We start from the raw sequence: 19,324 nt of genomic DNA on the forward strand, positions 1-19,324 counted from the left end.
TACCCCTCAGCTGGCACTTGGGAACGTCTCTGGTTGATAAGAGCCTCCAAAAAATCCCTGAGAATAAGAGCTCAGGCTTTCTAAATTCAGCATATCATCAACACACGGCCTTCTCTGCTTTTGTCATGATGTTGAGGTCTGAATCCTGTTCAGCAGCTGGTGGTGTCTGTTGGTATGGCCTTTGTAGTCCCACCTAAACCCTGGGAGAGGCTGATGGAGTTACAGTACATTTCAGGATGCTAGATCCTTTTCAGTCTCAGAGCAAGGGAGAGTCCCTGCCCCAAAGTGTGATTTTTCACAGATCCCTGGATGTTAAGGCCAGGGGGACTATTGTGATCAAATGGAGTTTTGTAGCCCCCAGTCTCCTGGCCAGCCAGCTTGCCAGATGTAGGAATGTTTGAACAGTGGTTGAAGTACCCCTCTGTTCTGCTAGCTCTCCACCTCTTTCAGACCAGGATTTCCGTACCTGTTCTCCTACCTAACTGCTTTTTTCCATGACCTCCCTCCCTTTGAATGTTAGGAGAAGGGCAGGTGACCGCAAGCCCTCGATGGCTGCTCTGCTGAGCTCCGGCACCCTTGTCACCTTTTTAGTGGATCGCTTTCAAATGTTGACTCCCTGGAGTTGACCCAGCTAGATCCACACCTGGATGGAGAAGTCCTGCAAGCCTAAAGCTTCTCTCTTGCATGCCGCAGGACCATGACGGTGCTGCTGGGGCTAGGCTGGCTTTTGGGTCTGGAGCTGCCATGATGCACCTTTTACCCTCTCCCACGCATTCCTTAATCAACTGCTGCCCACCTTGCAGGCTGCGTCCTCAAAGGGCAGTTGGGAGAGTCATTAGCAGGGCACATCCCTGTTAAGTAAATGGCAGCAGAGCAGAGGGCCTGCTTCACCAGTGAGTAAATCCAATAGAGCCATGGGTTTGGGTGCTGTTTAATTGAGCCAGAATTCCAGGGGTTTAGGTAAGCTTTCAAGGGTATTAAAGGCAATTCTGCAGGAATTAACGGGGCTGAACTAGGCTTAAATATATCTTTGCAAGCTTTAGTGGGAGTCCTGGCAGCATTAAGGAGAATGCTCTGTGCAGAGCAAGAAGCCGGTTTCTGGCTGGCCATGGGTTGTTTCATCTCCCTGAAGAGTGTTTTTGCTGGTTTGCTGTGGTAAGACCACCCTCAGAGGGAATTTAGAGCTTATCTGTGGGCTGAACAGGCACTGTAAAATGCAGATGAAGGCCCTGTCTCTGGTTGTTAGGAAGCTTGGGAGGTCCTTGTACATAGAGTCTTCTCAAGCCATTCTTAGCATCTCCAGGAGGACAGGAGCTACAGGAACTTAAACTGATTTCCATCTTACTGCAGGAAAGACATTTCAGAGAAGCCCTGCTGGGTTGAATCCTGCTCTTAGTCCCCCAAAGTCAAAGCCAGAGCACTTACAGGTGGAGTGACTCTTAGCAATGGCATCAGAGGGGTGCTGAGTGGCCAAGGGCACTGCCTCAGATTCCCAAAACCCAGTTAGGGACATCAGCTCACCCACTGGGGCTGCAGAAAGTCCAAGGGTATTCCTTTTGAAAAAGAGCTTTAAGATCCAAAATAACAGATGTCAGACTTTGCTGTTACAGTTGTTACCTTGCCAGATTGCCTGCAGTCGGTGTGCAAACCCCAGCCCTGTCTGGACTCTTTCAGCCCCTACACGGTGGATTTGGAGCGATACTACCAGACAGAGAATGAAGACGAGAACCCCTTCATCTGCTCCCAGCCCCGGGAGAATGGGATGCGCTACTGCCGGAGTATCCCAACGCGGAGGGAAGAGGGTCTCGAGTGCACTCTAGATTATTATTCCTACAATGACACCACCAACACATCCTGTGTCAACTGGAACCAGTATTACACCAACTGCTCTGCTGGGGAGCACAACCCTTTCAAGGGAGCCATCAACTTCGATAACATTGGCTACGCCTGGATTGCGATATTTCAGGTGAGCCCTGTGTGCAAACTGTCACAAGGCGGGGAGCAGCTGGTCATGCCCCCCAACATGTTCCTAGGGGCTGCGTAATCACACTCCTGGGGTCTGTTTTGTACCAGCAGCACCTATATAGTAGTTCATGGGTGCTCAAAATATCGGGGATACAATTCAATGCCTTCTCTGAAGATGATTCCATCTCACATGCATGGACAAAACCCCAGTCTCCAAACCCTGTGTGCGTGCAAAGAGACCATCCTGATGTGGAGCGGAGCCTAGAGCCTGCTCTTCCCTCTGCAAAATGCAATAGTGGGCCTTAGGTCCAGCTGGAAAAGAAGGGCTGGATTCAGCCTGGGCAGCTGGCAACGTGGCTATTGGCACTGGTGGGAGCAGGATTTGGCTCCTCTGTGTCTTGTACTGCACTGGGGTGTCAGAAATGACCCAGCCAGGAGAAACGTTGCATGTGCATCTGGTGGTGTAACACAGCCTTGACAGCTTCATTTTCCCTTCCTGTCTCCACCAGGTCATCACACTGGAAGGCTGGGTGGACATCATGTACTTTGTCATGGATGCACACTCCTTCTACAACTTCATCTACTTCATCCTCCTGATCATTGTGAGTGGCCGTAGGGGAACATGGGTGTCCTCCTGGCCTTTGGGGAGGGCAGGCTGGAGTCACCCAGAGGAACGGGGCAGAAAATACAGTGACTATAAAAGCTGGTGCCACACAGGAGGGGTAGAAACCAGCCTGCTGGAAGACATGCAGCTTCAGTGTGGCATTGCATCACAGCTGCATTTTGCTGCAAACCGGAAGGAAGGAAGGAAGGAAGGAAGGAAGGAAGGAAGGAAGGAAGGAAGGAAGGAAGGAAGGAAGGAAGGAAGGAAAGATGGAAAGATGTGCTTAAGCTGGGGTGGATGCATTTCTCTTGCTGCTGTTTCTACTACTTCTCTCCTTATGCTCCAAGGTCCTCTCCCTTAGCTGCCGCCTTGAATTTAGGTTTAAAAGTAGGCAAATTTGCCCTGGTCAGGTTTTGAGCTCTGGAAGGGGAGGAGGCTGCCCAGAAATCCCCCCATATTGAAGCACCCAGCTGGCTGGGTCCTTGGTGCAGAGGGGACACTTCAGGAAAACAGTCCCAAACTTCAGAGAGCACGTTAAGAAAGGAGGGAAGAGATTCCTGCCCGCAGCCCACCCACACGTCACAGTGTCATCTGAGACCACCCACAAAGGACCCAACAAAGAGTTTCTGTGGGGTGGGCTCCATGATGGGCTCCATCTCTGCAAGCAGAATTGTCTACTGTGACTGGCTGAGCTCGTTGTCTAGACTCCCTTTTTCATCAAGGGAGAAAAATAGGTGCTTTAAGGGGGTGATTCATCTCCTCCGAAGGTAGACATCCAAAATAAATTAGATGCATTGCAGAGTTGATGTGCCTATTTCTCTCTTGACTCTAAAGGATCATTAGGTGCCTCACTCAGATGTAGCTGAGATAAGTGAGATGAGTCCCTTTCTTGCTGTCTAATTGGACTAAGTCCAGCAAAATAGCTGCACGTCATCCATTAGGCCATTGTGGGGATTTCTGCTCCTCATCAAACCAGGACTCAAACCCTGATGAGAAGGTAGGAGGTTGTTTAGTCCATGATGCTTTTTCTGGTTCATCTATTAGCTTCCCCAAAAAAGAAACAATCCCTTGCTCTCAGCCTCCCCAAAACAATGGAGAGGAAGGGCAAGCAGTACTTTTCCAGATGCCGCGCAAGTAACGTTAGCGGCGTGTCCTAGCCCCTTAGCGCGTCAGTAGTTCTGTGTGATCCAGGCTGGGCTCTGCAGAAGGCAGAACCTCGTGAAACCCTGGTTGGAAATCAAATCTCCAAGCTGTGGGTACAGGCTGCTGATGCCCTTGCGTAACAGTCACCCGCAAATCCCGTTAGCAGGGGAAAGGGATCTGCTCACAAGCTGCCCACACACTGCCAGAAAAAACGTTCCTATCAGGAAGGCTCAGTGCATTCATCGTAATGCCGCTAATTGTGATAATTACAACCGCTGTCTGCGGGGAGAGAAAAACACCGTCTTAAAAGAGCAAAAGCTTTTTGTCAAAATAATCTTCTCTCGTCTTTGATCTCTGACGTCCTCCGTGGAGTGCGGGCGTGGGAGTCCCCAGGGCGGGAGCTCTGGGGGTGGGTCAGCCCCTCCGCGGTCCGGCCAGTGGTCCCTGCCGGGCGCCGCAGGAGATGGGGCTGGCTGGGGTTTGCCCCCCCCTCCTTGCAGCGGGGTGTGGGGTGAGCCGGGGCTGTGGGGTGGACATGACCACCCCAAGGTGGCTGATGGCTCCTGTCCCCTTAGGTGGGCTCCTTCTTCATGATCAACCTCTGCCTGGTGGTGATAGCAACGCAGTTCTCTGAGACGAAGCAGCGTGAGAGCCAGCTGATGAAGGAGCAGCGCGTGCGCTACCTGTCCAACGCCAGCACCCTCGCCAGCTTTTCGGAGCCAGGCAGCTGCTACGACGAACTCCTCAAGTACCTGGTTTACATTGCCCGTAAAGGCAGCAAGCAGCTCGTGGAGGTCTACCGGGTGGCGGGCGTGAGGATGGGCTTCCTCACCAGCCCTGTGAACAAGGCGGGGGCCGACCGGCACGCCGGGAAGCGCCGGAGCAGGAAGAGGTCCTCTGTGCACCACCTCATCCACCACCATCACCACCACCACCACCACTATCACCTGGGCAACGGAAACCTGCGGGCGCCCCGCGCCAGCCCGGAGATCAGTGACGTGGAGACCAGCTCGCTCCACAACGGGACCAACCGGCTGATGCTCCCCCCTTCAGCACCGAACCCCCACGGGGCCCCCAGCACTGCTCCCAGCAACACCGAGTCTGTCCACAGTATCTACCACGCCGACTGCCACTTCGAGCCGGTGCGCTGCCGGTCATCCCTCCAGCAGCCAGGCCTCGGCTTGCCAAGCCCGGAGGGAATCCCCAAGAACATCGTGGGCAGCAAGGTGTACCCCACGGTGCACCCCAGTACCTCCCATGAGATGCTGAGAGAGAAGAGCCTGGCGGAGGTGGCGGTCGGTGCCGGGAGCAGCACCCTGACAAGCCTCAACATCCCGCCCGGGCCGTACAGCACCATGCACAAGCTGCTGGAGACGCAGAGTACGGGTGAGCCTGGGGCTGGACTACAGTTTGGGATTGTCTTGCAGAAATACGAGCTATGACCCAATTTCTTTCTCTTTCTGAATCTTTGCAGGGTTTTTTTCAGTCCACGTTACAGAGAAAGGCGATGGCTTTCCAGGTGAGGCCAGCATGAATCTTCTGACATACCTAAGGCATCTTACAGCCAAAACTAGGAGAGAGGTTTCAATTTCCCAGACTTCATACTTGCAAAAATCCAAGAGAAACGAATGTTTTAATGAACCCGCCTTCTTTCCCATCCCATCTCCTCCCAGTCAAATGAATTCTGCAGTTACAGGGAACACTCCCCAAATCCCTGCACTCCCCAAATCAGCTAGAACTGGGCTCAGTGACACCAAACAGAGCCAGAGCCCAGCCTGGCCACTTCCAAATGGCCACGTCCCTTCCTTGCTAAACAGAGGGGTTGGAGGTGGCTGCGTTGCCCACCGCTTGCTGCAGAGCTTGGGGATGGACTCCTTCCAGATCTATGTCCCAGCACATCCCTGAGCACTGCATAGCTCTGCTCCCCGCAGGGCCTGAGGCTCGCGGAGATCGTCTGCGTTGCACGAGTGCTCAATGGAAATCGCAGATGCCGAGTACTAAAAATCTGCCCGGAGTGATTTGCTCAGGAAGCCTGTAACAGAGCCAGACACAGAATGGAGCTTTCCTGGATCGGGGGTTTCATACCTTCACCACAAGATGCTCTTTCCCCCTCCACATCCTGAGGTTTGGAAGCTCAGGCCAGTCTAGTCCAAACCCCCTCAGCATCCAAGAAGTGTTTCTGGCCAAGCTTTCCCAGGCAGTCAATGCCTTTTCCACCCCTCCTCAGCAGAATTGACCTTTCCAGCCAGGAGCTCTGCAGGGAAAAGACCAAGTCCTGCCCCTAACCCAGAGGTGCCTAGAGACTAAATAGACAGAGCTGGGCCCTGAGATGGTTTAACGCTGGGTTTTTATTCGCACTGCTGTGTGCTGCTGTGCATGAGTCAGGAGCGTGCTTTGCCAATAGCCTCTCCCCTGGCAGCCAGCTGGTGGGATTTTGGGGGAATATCCTGCTGGTATTGTCACCCGGGAGCCACCTGGCAGCTGGGAGCTGTCGTTGGGGGCAGCATGTGGAGGGGGAAGCTGGTGATTTTGGAGCATCAGCAAACAGCAGGAGCAGGAAAGGAGGCTGCTGGCGGCAGCGCTCCCACTAATTATGGCCTAGAGCCTGCCAGGGCCAGGGGAGCTGATTGCTTTCTCCTAGCCACGATGGCCAGAGGTATGATGAGATGGGCTAGGGGTCCCGGGCTGGTGGCAATGTCTGCCTGGGGGCAGCAAAGAGGGCTTTGTAACTGCAGAGAAGGCGCCTGGGGGGGCCCAGGTTTTGCCTAGGTATCCTTTACCCAACAGGAGCCCGTTTCCCTTTAGGAAATGCCTGTCCTGTTGAGGGCAACAGCTTGGTGCTAACGGGGACTGGGGATTGCTCCCGTGGCTGCCTGCAGCCCCCGTGTCCTGGCTGACGGGCTGCCCTGCCCCTGCCCTGCTGGCATTTCAGGTCCCTGCCAAAGCTCCTGCAAGATCTCCAGCCCCTGCACCAAGCTGGACGGCGGTTCCTGCAACCCCGAGGGCTGCCCTTACTGCCTCAAGGCGCTGGCAAGCGAGGTCGAGCTGACAGACAACGAGACGGCCGACTCGGACAGCGAGGGGGTCTACGAGTTCACGCAGGACGCCCACTACAGCGACCAGCGGGACCCGCAGCGGGGCAGAGCCCGGGCCAGGAAAACCAGCCGGGTGCTGGCCTTCTGGCACGTGGTGTGCGAGACCTTCCGGAAGATCGTGGACAGCAAATATTTTGGCCGTGGGATCATGGTAGCCATTCTCATCAACACGCTCAGCATGGGGATCGAGTACCACGAGCAGGTGAGCGCTGGCCTGGCAGCTCCCGGTGCAGCGGGGAGGTGGGAGGTGTTATCCGAATCCAGCTGCCAGCGCGATGGTTTGGGGCGAGAGGCACTGGGGTGCTGTAGGAAGGGTCCGAGGACAGAGCAGGGCTGTTTTTTCTCCTCTGAGCCCGCATCCAGCTTGCAGGCAGTGATCAACCTGGCTGGCACCTGGCTGCGTGAGCTCCCGCATCCCGGCCCTGCCAGGGATGCTCGGCACCGTGCCGAGACCGCCGTCACGTGGGCATCGCCACGCGTTGCTGGTTTCTGTGGTGCAGGGGCCAAGGAGAGGGAGCAGCATTTGTCACGGGGTTTGTGCCAGCCCAGCAGTCCTAGTGGCACTGCCGGCGGCTGCGGGCTCCACGGTCGGTGCAGCTGCAGGCAGAGAAGTCTATTGAATTTGCAGTCCCTGGAGAGGAGGTAACAAATGCCTTTGCCTCCCCAGTGAATGCTCCAACAACAGCACGCTGAGTCCAAAATAGACTCATTGCTGGCTATTCCTCTGCTCGATTATCTGAGTCCTTGCAGGCAAGAGGCTGCTTCTGCTCCAGCCCCTCGCACACTTGTCACCTAGCAGAGCTTTTCCCTATATATAGCCATTAAGAAAAGGAGTTGCCACGTTGTTCTTGAAATGTCTCTATAAGGATGACAAGAGCTCTGCTTTTAGAGAGGTTTTTGCACGGTCTGGTCTCACGTAGGTTTTGTGGCTCTGCCGGCAGCACGCCTGACACGGTGCCCTTGGTCCTGCTGCAGGCGTGGGATGGCTTGGTGCTGCAGGTGCACGCTTCCAGTGGATTTGGGGGGAAGAGTTTATTAGCAGGGATGCTGGGATGCTGCAAAACCGTGTTATATACCCTTCCAGTGCTTGAGGGCTCCCAGCGGCCAGCCTGGCATGGTGCTTCTCCCGGGATGCCAGAGCTCTCGCCTCCCAGACAGACCCTGTCCCAGCACCAGCCTTTGCTGGGAACTCCCTTGCATCTCGAGCCTGGCTGTTTGCAGTTCTCCCTTCCTGGCACGTTTTGTATTTGCAGAGTCACTCGCAGTTGCACACAGAGGTGTTTCTCCCACAGCTCCCAGTGGCAGTGGCTGCAGACCGGCTCCAAATTCCCGTGTCCTCCCATGGCATTAATGCCTCAATGACCGAACGCCAGGGAGACGCGGCTGTACTAAATGTGTCCCTTCCAGCCAGCGCCTTCTCCCTGACATCCTAATACAGTCTGGCTGGCTAACCCTTGTTTTCAGTACACATTAAACAGCGATGTGCTCTGAAGTCCTGCATGTTTCCCCTTCACGTGCTGCCCTTGGTGGGAGCTCTGCGGGGAAGCTTGAGTGATTCCACCTTTATTTAATAATATCGGGAAGATCACCTCCTAAGAGCCTGGCGGGAGGTGGCTCAGGAAACCAATAAACAGTCCTATTCCTGCTTCGGCTGAGGGGTGAAAGCAGGTCCACCGTGTCTTTGCTGCCACTGTCCAAGGGGTGGATTGTCAGAGCTTGTCGCCCTTTACCAGGAGCATCTTTGGGAGGTGCTGGTGTAGGCTCCTGCGTGCGTACCGAGGGACCAGCCCACCAGGGATGGGTGCCCGAGCAAGCTCCCATCATCAAACACCCTAAAGGCAGCACCGCTCCTTAATTCTTTGGCTTGGGGGAAATAAGGCAGTGGGGTGCTGGCCTCTGCCCCGGCCAGCGGCGCCTCTCAGCAGGCAGCTGGATGGGAAGAGGCAGATTTTTGTGGTGGTTTTCGGGTAACAAGGTGAAGGGAGCTGATAAGCGTGGGGGGACTCCAGACGCTGTGGGTGGTTGCTTTCTTTGACGGTATTTTGAAGCTACTACTGTTCCAGATTCCTTTCTTGCAAGCGTTTGGAGTGAATAGTGGAGCTTGTTTTTATTAGTTCATCTGCTCAAAGCGGCGGCAGAGAGCAGAGAGGTGTTTTTCTGTAAACTCGGGAGGCTTATAGTCTGCAGTTTCATAATCTGACAGTTATGAGAGCAGGAATTAGAGGGGAGAAATGCTGGACCAGGCAGTGAAACATGATTTTTTTCTTTTACAAGAGCCTTTCCTAAAAGTGCAAGTGATCAACCACACCAAATTTATCTTCATTGGCTGATGTTTGCAAAGACGTGAGGGGACTTGAAGAGTACTTGACTCCATGACTTTCTATATTAAGCTCTCTGCTTATTTAATGAATATTTACCTCTTGGGCTTTTCACATGAGGCCACCCTGGGCACACCAGGCTATATTAGGATAAATACTTTCAGGACATGTTTTATGGTGCCATGTCAAAAGCCTTGTGTTGTTTACCAGCACCTTGCCAGAGGGGAGAGGACATGCTAGCAGCTACTGCATGGGAGGATGGATGGGCTGGTGGTTACGCTGGCAGGAGGAAGGCTTCTGCCCTCCCAGCTGTCCCTAGCAGTGTTGGGTGGGATTCAGCAGATCTGGGACCACCAGAGCATCCTGACTTCAGAACATGTGCTGGTCAGCTGAGGTCCTCAATATAGCCAGGGCAGAAAAGTATGCTCCTCTGGAGGTTTTGCAGCTCACCGTGGGACAGGCATCCTGAAGAGACCTGCTTTTTTCCATGGAAGATGCCTCAAAGACTGAAATAGTCTTTACAGTCATGTGCTTAACAGACTCATCAACCAGAGAAGGCCAAGTTGGGATATTTAGGATGAAAATCGTGGTTTGAAGGCACTTCAAAATGAGTAGAAATTTGGAGTGTGTTCAAAACACTGGCCCACCTCTTGCCGTTTCTTTGCATTCACCCATCAGTCAACCTGGCCAGACTGCGCACCCATGGCCAGTGGTGCTGGATGCACATAGAAAAGGTAGTTCATGTCCCCAGGAGTTCATCTTCTACCTAAGGACCTTCCCTCCTGAAGCTCTCCATAGACCACCTTCCACAGTAAAGTAATTATCAACAAATATTTTACCGTCTTATGGCTGGGGGCTCAGGAGCTGGGTTTCCTCTAAGCTCCTTCTCACATGAGCTTGCTGACTTTCTCACTGAGCATCGGGTTGCTTCCACGTGGTTCCTGCACGTGCGTGAGCTGTAGGTGCACCTGACCGGGCTTAACTCGGTGTTTTCTGCCCGTCTTCCCCACCCGTCCAGCTCGGACTCTTGCCTTCGGCACAGCCGCTGGGTTTAGTGGGAGGAAAGCGGAGGGGTTGGAGGTGCACATAGCACTCACCATGCCGTTGCTGCTGGGCAGCAGTGTGAAATTTTCCATCAGGGAAATGACAAGCAGATTGCTGCGGATTATTAATGTCACTGCTAAATAGCTTGTTTTTTCTACGGAGATGAAGCAAAATGCAGGTAGAAACTATTAGCTTTGGGTAGAGGAATATAAAGGTGATTTAAAGGTAGGCTCTGGGGGATTTTAAATACACTGTTGAACCAATTGACTGATTCGCCCTAGGGAAGCTGGGACTCTGCAGTGCTGCGGGTTCAAATGGCTAGGGCTTTGCAAAAGCTTGTCTGCCACAGAGCAGGAGTAAAATGCACTGCTAAACCAGAGGGTTTCTGTGCTGCTTTCCCCCCAGCCCTGGCTGTAAGCCAGACTGTGTTCCGTGTGCTGCTGCCTTTTTATTTTTTCTCCAAATCCTTCCTTGGAGTGAAATGCAAAGGCTTTAGCACAAGGCGTGATGTTGGACTCCTCAGCAGGGGAAAGAATTCAGCAAGGGCTTCCTTGAGGAAGGGCTTTGGGGTTTTGTTTTTGTTTTCAAAATCTGGTTTGCATTGAGCTGCCTGGCTGTTCCGATTTTCCTTGTCTGAACTCGCATTGTATGAACTATACCCTACATATTCATTTGTTTAAATAGCGCTTGAATTTCAGCCGCCGTCTCTGCGGTGTTTTGCCATTGTTAACATAACAAGAGACTGGAGAGCCCTGGCCTCCCCAAAGCTGCAGTTGGTTCAAATCCATGGCTGGAGCTTGTGGGGACGTGGATGTAGAGTGGTCCAAAACTCTGGTGTCTCTGGAGGAAGGAAGAGGAAATTGGTTCAGACCTGTAGAGAACCTTTTATTAATTCTTAAAAGCAAATTGGAGAGATGACATGGGTGAATGACTCCGGGACAGCACCCAAGGAGAAAAACTGGCCATCCGTGGAAGGCAGTTCTTCAAGGAAGTGGGAAGAGGTGATGCCTGACATCGCCCTGGTAGGAGGATAACTGGGGGAGTACCCCCAGCTACAGCAAGGTCTTGTAGGAATCCACAAAGCAGCAGTGCCCCAAACCAAGGCGCGCAAACTCCATCTGCGGAAGGCAGGAGCAGCCCCAGCCCATGGTAGCCTCTCAGGCTGGATTCCCAGTGCATCCCGCTGCAGGGGCCCAGAGCGTACACAGTACAGATGATGTAAAGTTGTCACTGGTAACGTTAGGATCTAAGAGCCGCTGCGGCATGGAAATATCAACCATCTGTGCCAAAAGCGTCAAAGGAAAGCTTGCTGGCGAAAGGCATTAAAGTGTCTATTTATGTAAACAGCCGAGGCTGGAGAACATGGGAGTCTTCCTAATCAGCATCAGAGGATGTGAAATTTTCAGGTATCCAGGATGATCGAGAGGGGAGGTGAAGGGTCAGTAACTGCAGCACCATTAGAAAACCTGCCGGTGTGGAGGAACCATTAGGCTCCAGGTTCAAGCATTAATAATAGTCACCCAAATGGTATTTATGTACTTCTGCTTCTGCCTGAATTCAGTGTGCAGGGAAGAAGGTAACTGCAAATTATTAGCTGTTGTGACACCCACTGATTGATTTCTCCATGTGGGAGGAAAATTTGATTGCTCCATGGAGAAGTGATGTAACAGAGCTGGACAGTGGGGATGTGGCAGGCTGGTGCCCCAGGTCTTGGGGTGCTTGAGTCTGTGCTGGTGTCCAAAGTGCTGGGCAGGCTGGAGGGGAGCAGGTCTGGATCCATTTGTGAGCACTGCCTCAAGAAATAAGGGTGTTTGGGGATCAGAAGCACTTTACTCCCAGGACTTGGTGGCTAAGAGCATTCTAACCTCCACCAGTTTCAAGCTGAACGTTTTATTACTGGCTGCAGGGGTGGTGGAGGGCAGCTGCAGATTTGTTGGGCATATGGAGGCTGCTCCTTTGATGTCCCTGTGTGCCAAATGAGATCTTGCCAAGTGCTCGTTTGCCTCCTGATGAGGCTGTGGAGGGTCTGGGGATGAGCCGCAGCTTGCAGGGTGCATGCTGCCCAGCTTGCCCTTGTCTGGCTGCATAGGGTGCTCGTGGGCAACACCGTGTCCCCTCCCACCTCCACGGCTCCACGTCAGGTTGATCCAGGACATCTAAATTTAGGCTGTTTTCGTGTGTGTGGATTTGTGTCAGGCCTCCAGGTCAGCAAGGAAGGGAATCCTTTTTTTGTAAAATATTTTTGGTATCTCTTGTACCTCTCTTGAATTGCTTCCTGCGAGTGCAGGGACGCAAAGACCTGTCCCAGAACAAGGCAGCAGCTGGTGCCGCGCCAGGGGCTCTGCGTCATGCACCGACGCAAACCAGTGCTGTACCCCCTTAACCCTGCTCCCCGGCTGCTTTACTCCAACTGTGGCCTTAACAGTATAGCTCAACTTTTCATTGTGGTGGAATTTCTAATTTGATGCTTCCCTGTATGAACCTGATTCATTAGGCTTTGATTCAGGAGGGCACCTAGGCGTGTGCATGCATCCCTTAAATCAATGGGACAGCCTTTCCCCAGACAACCCCCATCTGCCCTGGGCTCTCCCCAGGAGCTCGCAAGGCCCCGCATTCATGCGCTGTCTTCTCTTCCTAGAGATATCTCCACTTCCACCTTGGTGCATATCCCATGTCTCTATTTAACTCCATTACACATCTCTCCAGCCCTGTGCCAGCTCCTCTTAGCCAAGTGATCAAAGCTTTGGCAGCACAGCAAGGCTTTCCCTCCATCGGTGTCTGCTGGCTTTGCCCAACGCAGGGCTTCTAGCTAGCGGCAACTTAATTTCTCAGTGCTGCAGCTGCATAGGGCACTCCCACGGTAGGAAAATGAGGTGCCCTATAGATTTGTACCTGCCGTATTCAATTAGCTCCTGCTTAAGCAGAAATTACTCTTATTAACGGTTTGTTGTTGGAGGCTGGAGGAGTCAAGTCAATGCTAATGGAAGTCATCAGAGCTGTTAATCACTAGGATCACTGACTTCAAAACCAGCTCTCTGCTTGTTATTGGGGGTAATTCTTTTTATGGACCTCAGGGGTTCTTCCACTCCTCAGTGATTTGAAGGGTTTATGAGGTCTTGTAGGGACTCGCACGTTTTGATTGATTTGCTCACGAAGCTCTTCCAGAGTGTCATGAAAATACAGGGATGCCACAGCCCTCATAGTCGTTTAAAAAAAAAAAGGGCTCTGCCTATAAGGCAGACTTTATCCTGGTTCTGGAGACTGAATGATTTGAAAATTAAATGAGATTTCATGCAACTGGAAAGTGTATGAGTTTTTTATCAGATAATTCAGTTCTCTGCATGCTTTAGGGATGAGCCTATGCGGATTCCTTGACATCTGCTAAAGTTTTCTTCAGCTCCCTGGATGGGGAGCTGTAAGTGTCAATCCTTTCCTGTTAATTTAGTTCAGAGACTGAAAATACTTGGGCTGCCTTAGATCCTATCATTACAGCTGTTGTTTCAGCTGCCATCCGTACCCTCGTGTTATCTCTGCTCAGGCAGCATTGAGAAGAGACTCTGGCTCAGTGAAATGGGAAAATGATGTGTGCTTTCGAAACTCGCTTCATCCCCGCGTGGATGAAAAATCGCTGCTGTCTGCAGATAGCCGGGCGTTTCTCTCTGCTCCTTCTTGGATTATTGTTGTTCCCCTTTGGGTAGGAGCCAGCAAACTCAGCTAGAGCCTCTGGAGCATCCTCAGCTTGCACCAGCAAACGCTTTCATCTGTAAGCACTCCTGGTTGCTGATTGTTGGTGATTTCCCAGGGCTCAGTCCACTTTTTTTCCCCTGCTTCTGCTGGTAGAGGTTGGTCCCGATGCCGGTGGTGCCCATGACTCTGCCCCGCTGCCACCCGTCTCCTTCGCAGAGCCCCTTCCCACCCCGCTCAGCCCCCAGCAGGAGCAGGGACAGGAGCCGAGCGCTTTTCCCCTTGTTCCTGCTAGATTTGAGCTCTTGGTTATAATTGGGTTTTTGCTGATGTTAGGAAACGACCGACTTTCCCCCTGTGGACGCCTGTCAGCATTAGAGATAGCGTTACCAGCATCAGAAACCCGGGTTCAGCAGAACTGCGCGGGAGCCATACAGAGACAGCCTTTTTCTTTCTCTTTTTTTATTTCCTCCCTCCCCCGGTACCTTCTCAAGTACTAATGCAGAGATAAGTTTCAAACTTGGTTTAGATTAACTGGCAATAGAGGGCTTTAAATCTCAAGTACTTACAAGGTGTGACCAAGTGGAAATGCAGCTTTTGTTCAGCTTAAGCTCCTTCGAAACCTGGGCAGAGGGATGAGCCAGTTCATGTTTTTCCTGCATATTCTGGGATAATATTCATCCAGAAATCTCAGACTGAGAGAGATAAGGATTTCAGGCAAGAATATCTGCTGTGCCTCCTGAGAGTGGTAAAGAAAGCCCAGCCCCAGGGCCTGGGGGAGGAGAGCATGGTCTGCAGGTCCTGTTCATGGTCCTGGGCAGGGATGGTTCATGGCAGGTTCCTTCAGGGTTGGCTGATGAGGTTCTCCATCGTGCTTGGGGCTCGTCCCCTCATTTGCACCCCAGGCTCAGTGTGGACAGGAGGCAGAGGTGCCTGGGGACACGGCCCTGTACAGGCAGTCAGGGCTGGGGAATTCGGTGGTTTTCCATGGTTGTTCAGCAAGGATGTGATGGAGAGGAAGGTCCTGCACTAGAAGATGCCACGTCCGTAGGACTCAGCTCCTTCCTCCTGCAGGTGTGGGGTGGGAAGGGACATCTGTTAATTGGAACGGGGGAAGAACGGGTGGAAGGTGAGGAGATTAGCGGCGGTGGCGGAAGGGGGGTCCCTCCTGTGCAGACAGCTCTGATTTCTCTGAAATGAAAGCTGCTTTCCTCCCTTTCTTACAGCATTACTTGCCGTGGCATGAAATATTCAGCCTCCATTCAGCCTGTAACAAAATCCTCCTTTCCCATGTGGTGATGGGATGAAACTGGACTTGTTTGCTTGTCCATCAAAGTCATTTCCTTTTAATAAAAGCCTATAAATCCTGAACTTCCCAGCAGTCCTCCTCCAGCCCACCGAGCAGTGAGCACGCTGCCCTTTCCATGTCTCCAGCCCCAGGAGGAGCAGAGCAAAAACCGCTGCAATCCTGCTACTTTCTGAATTGTTTTCTTTAGCCAATTTGGCAAAGGATGAGTAGAGAAAGCCTATCAGTCTATCAGGCTCCAATTAAGCACGGCTCAGGTTCGTGCTGCTGGACCCAGGACAATAGCAAAAGCCTGATGCCTTTTAAGGAGCCCCAAAGACAATGAATGTCATCGCTGAAAATATGTGTGGATTGAGTTTCTATTTATAAAGTAGCAAGCGGCTCTGGAGCTAAGAGGAGCTGTATTTACTGAAGGGAACCAAAGTGGTTTTTCGGGGGGCTGTTGCTCAGCGGGTGCACCAAGGCAGGGGGAATAACGTGGGTGCGATGAGGGTAGGGCATGGAGAAGGCTCGTTGGTTGACTGAGGACATGGCCATGAGCTACAAATGATGGGGAACTGGGCATGGGAGAGGGCAAAAAAAAGGGCACTTTATCTTGTTAAGAGCTGCTTCCATTCATCAGAATTTCTTGTGTTTTGCCCCAGGACTCGTGGTCTGGCTCCTGTTTCGAGGCGGACCCAGTGCGTGTCTGCACCCACACGGAGGGTGGAGAGGGTCTTAGTGGAGTGGTGTCAGGTTGAAAATCGCGTCTTTGTGTTGACCCGTTTGATTTTTTTCTTATGTATATATATTAAATATCTGCAAGTGATGAGTCAGTAAAATGTTGTTGGTGTTTCCTGTGAAATAGCTGAGGTTGGTATTTTCTTTCTGTGTTATTTTGCCTTAGTTGCCATGGTAATGATTTCAGAAGGGTTTTATTCTGCAGCCGTTTGAATGGTTAGAAGTTTTCATGGTCTTCTGGATCTGCTTGCAGAAGCAGAGCCCTCGGGATCAGGAGGGATCTGCCTCCTGGCCGGTCACCCCGTCCCTCCCTCTGTGCTGTGGCGAGGCAGAGTGTTTTTTCTATTTTATTTTATTGTTAGCAAGATAGAAAGACCCTGGGGGTGCTTCTGCTCTTTTGTGCTGACATCCCGAGGGGCAGAGGCTGGGCAAGACCAGGCTTGGCCGCAGCCTGGAGCTTGCTGCCTGGGCAAGGGGGAAATGGGGTTGGAGGGATCCGTGCCAGACGTGCCCACGGTGCTGGGCACAGGTCTGATGATGATGATGAAGAGCCTGTGCTCTGCCTGTGCCTTATATGGGTCACAGCTGGAGGAAGGCAGGAGTTAGAAGCCTTGTAAGCAATGTGCACCATCTGCCAGGGCACGTGGTTGCACTTCATAACGCGGCATGGCTTGCCTTTCAGGAATTGGGGAACACAGGTCCCAGAGCTTGCGCTTTTAACCCCCGTCCTTGTGTTTTTCCCCACTCGTCGCCCGCAGCCTCGCCGGCTCAGCCGCCACCTTGGAGCCCCGTGCGCAGGAAGGAGCCGCGTGTGCCACTGCCTCATGCCCAGATGGAAACGGATCGCGTCCCTTCTGCCATCAGAAATGTGACTAGGGAGCTTCTGCTCAGGTTTAAAAAAAAGAAAAAAAACTGAAAGAAATGCGTTAAAGCCTATTTCTGAAGGCTGAGAAAGGGCAAGGCGCCGGTCCAGCCCTGAGATACCCCTCAAGGCAACGTTTAGCACCTGGGGCCGTTTTCCCTTGCCTCCTCCTGTCCCTCACGGCAGCGCCCTGCCTGGTGCCAGGCTGCCCTGCCTGAAACCTCCCGGCAGGGTGCAGCGAGCATCCCCCCCTCGCCGCCACGTTTGCACCCTGCCAGGCAGGGTTACCTCCCGGCGGGCGCCCATGGCTCGCCTCCTGCCCGCCGCCTTCGTTTGCGGCGTGGTGTTTATGAGAGATGCTGCGCTGTCTGCTCCTATTTTATGTGCTGCCAGAGCTCGTCAGTGTGCTGTTTGGTACATCAACAAATCGACACTACGCAAACAGAGAGCTAACAGGGAATGATTTATCCAGGACGCCACGTCTGTGTGTCCAGCAAGGCAAGGTGTCCTGGAAATAAAATTCAGTATTTACCAAAGACTCTTTGGAAGGGATGGTGTTTCGTGCCACAGCTGAATTGCACTTGTATCTCGCTCTTTCTGAGTGTTGCTCATTTAATCATAGGATGCTTTCCTTTTAATTAGTCACTGCTGCTGCTGCTGAGAGAATTAGCAGGCTCTTCTTTTAATGGAGAAGCTGAGGCTGTGGCAGATGCGCCGTAATTGGGGTGGTGGGCAGGAGGTTTTGTGGCACAAAGAGACCCCAGGATCTGCACCTCTGGCTCTGCTTCGCTGCCAAATGTCCTTTCTGGCGGGGTCCTTCCTGGAGGGGTTTGTTTTCCAGATATATAATTTAATCAAAGGAAGGATGATACCTCCCCCAGCTGCCGTGTTGTGGTCAGGGGGCGGAAACTGCTTGGTTTTTCCGGCTCTTTTCCTCCACGCCCAGTGAGAACCCATGGAGCTGGTTGTGTGCCAGGAGTCGGTGACTCTCCCAGGTGCATTACGTGCACAGCTGGTCAATATTGTTGTGATTAGACAGTTATTGTCAGAAAATGGCAGTTTATCAAACTCGAAGCTGTTCGTGGGAGGGGAGCAGTTTCGGCAAACTGGCTTAAAAAAACATTATTGAAATACATTGTCTGAGATATTCGAGAAGTCCATTTGAACGGTTGGGGAACAAGAAGTTCCATGTTCTTCTTCAAGCTGACTTTTATTTATGGTTTTTAATTTAGGTTTATTTACGGTACAGAGCAAATAGATAAGGGAATAGGGACTGAAATGGAGGGGAGAGCTTTCAAAATTTTGGGCACAAAGTGTTTCAGTTCACCAGTTCTGAAACTCTGCATTCCTGTTTGGGATGGGATGACAATTTCAATTCCCACGGGAGAGAAAAGCCGCTTTCCTGATGTATTTTTAATGATGTCTAAGGAAAGCTGTCTCAGACACGTTTGTGATTTCTCTAGAGCAGAAGCATCTTGTAAACGGTCTTATTATCTAGATGCATCTATGGCTGCATGGAAATCCTGTAGCTGGCATTCTCAGGAGTGTTTGAATCCCCACTGCCTGGCCGTGATCCCCTTGGGCAGGACCATGATCTCAGCCCACCTCTATTTTTGTCAGTAATCCCGGGCGGTGCTGGTGGCAGGGGTGCGGGCGGGTGCCCCATGGACTGGCTGCAGCGGTGCGTCCCTTGAAAGGGATGCAGAGCCGTTGCAGGGGGCTCATGAGCTGCCCCGGGGACCCGCCGAGCGGGAGCGAGGGGCTTGGGGGAGAGCGCTCCACAGCCGGCTGCAAAAATCCTCCGAGTAATTCACATCGCCCCGTCTCAACTGTGCAGGGATGCGTTGTTTCCTGAAGCAAAAGAACTGCTTGATTTCAGCTGGCTCTGGTTGCGGCGTGCTTCCAGCAGATGCTCGCCTCGCCCACCCCTGGCAGAGCTCCAGGCTGCCCTGGAGACCCTCCTCTTCTCTTGGCCGGGTAAAAGGGAAGTTTTCCCTTCCTCTTTCAACCCGTTTTGGCCAGTAATCTTAGATTTTTTGGATAATAATTCTCACCTCAGGTTCAGAAGAACCCACTTTTCATTTTTATTATGGGCACTCAGTGTCTCAGACATTAAAAATGTTTCCTGTGAGGGAAGTGGAAGAGCGTGTGGAGGAGGAGGCAGGGGGCAGGCAGCTCTTTTGGGGTGAAGCAGCGGGAGATGGATGGATTCGGTGCTGCTGTGGGTGCTGAGCATCACCACGCTGCACGGGCTGACCCATCGCCGTGCCATGCCGGTGTCAGGGGTAGTTGGGGCTCTTGTGAGCTGGGTGGGCTGGGAGGGATGTTTCATGGGCTGGGGGGGTCATGGCCCTTCCAGTGGGTGCTGGGGGTCCTGGGAGAGTTGCAGCGTAAGCACTTCTCCCCCCATGGCTCCCCACATCACTCAACCGTGCCCTGCCAGCGCCTCCCATCCAGATTTGTACATCCCAGTATCATCTCCATCCAGAAGGTGCTCGCGAAGTGCAAAGTTTCATTAATCCACGCTATTAGCACGACATCCCTGCCAGGGCTGGCTGGGTTTTCCATGTCAGCCCCCGCGGG

General features: G+C 52.6%; 1 protein-coding gene across 7 annotated transcripts in view; it reads left to right on the forward strand.

The window, feature by feature from the left end:
* The window catches only part of CACNA1G (calcium voltage-gated channel subunit alpha1 G), a 152,420-nt gene that overhangs the window by 60,742 nt on the left and 72,354 nt on the right, over positions 1-19,324 (forward strand). For all 7 annotated transcript variants that reach the window (XM_064466938.1, XM_064466943.1, XM_064466936.1 and 4 more), the window contains exons 6-10: positions 1,675-1,966; positions 2,475-2,567; positions 4,288-5,098; positions 5,187-5,231; positions 6,645-7,009. In XM_064466938.1, coding sequence (XP_064323008.1) covers positions 1,675-1,966; positions 2,475-2,567; positions 4,288-5,098; positions 5,187-5,231; positions 6,645-7,009 — 1,606 coding nt within the window. The remainder of the gene's footprint in view (positions 1-1,674; positions 1,967-2,474; positions 2,568-4,287; positions 5,099-5,186; positions 5,232-6,644; positions 7,010-19,324) is intronic.

Source organism: Phalacrocorax carbo, chromosome 16 (assembly GCF_963921805.1).
Source record: "Phalacrocorax carbo chromosome 16, bPhaCar2.1, whole genome shotgun sequence".
Lineage (NCBI taxonomy): Eukaryota > Metazoa > Chordata > Aves > Suliformes > Phalacrocoracidae > Phalacrocorax > Phalacrocorax carbo.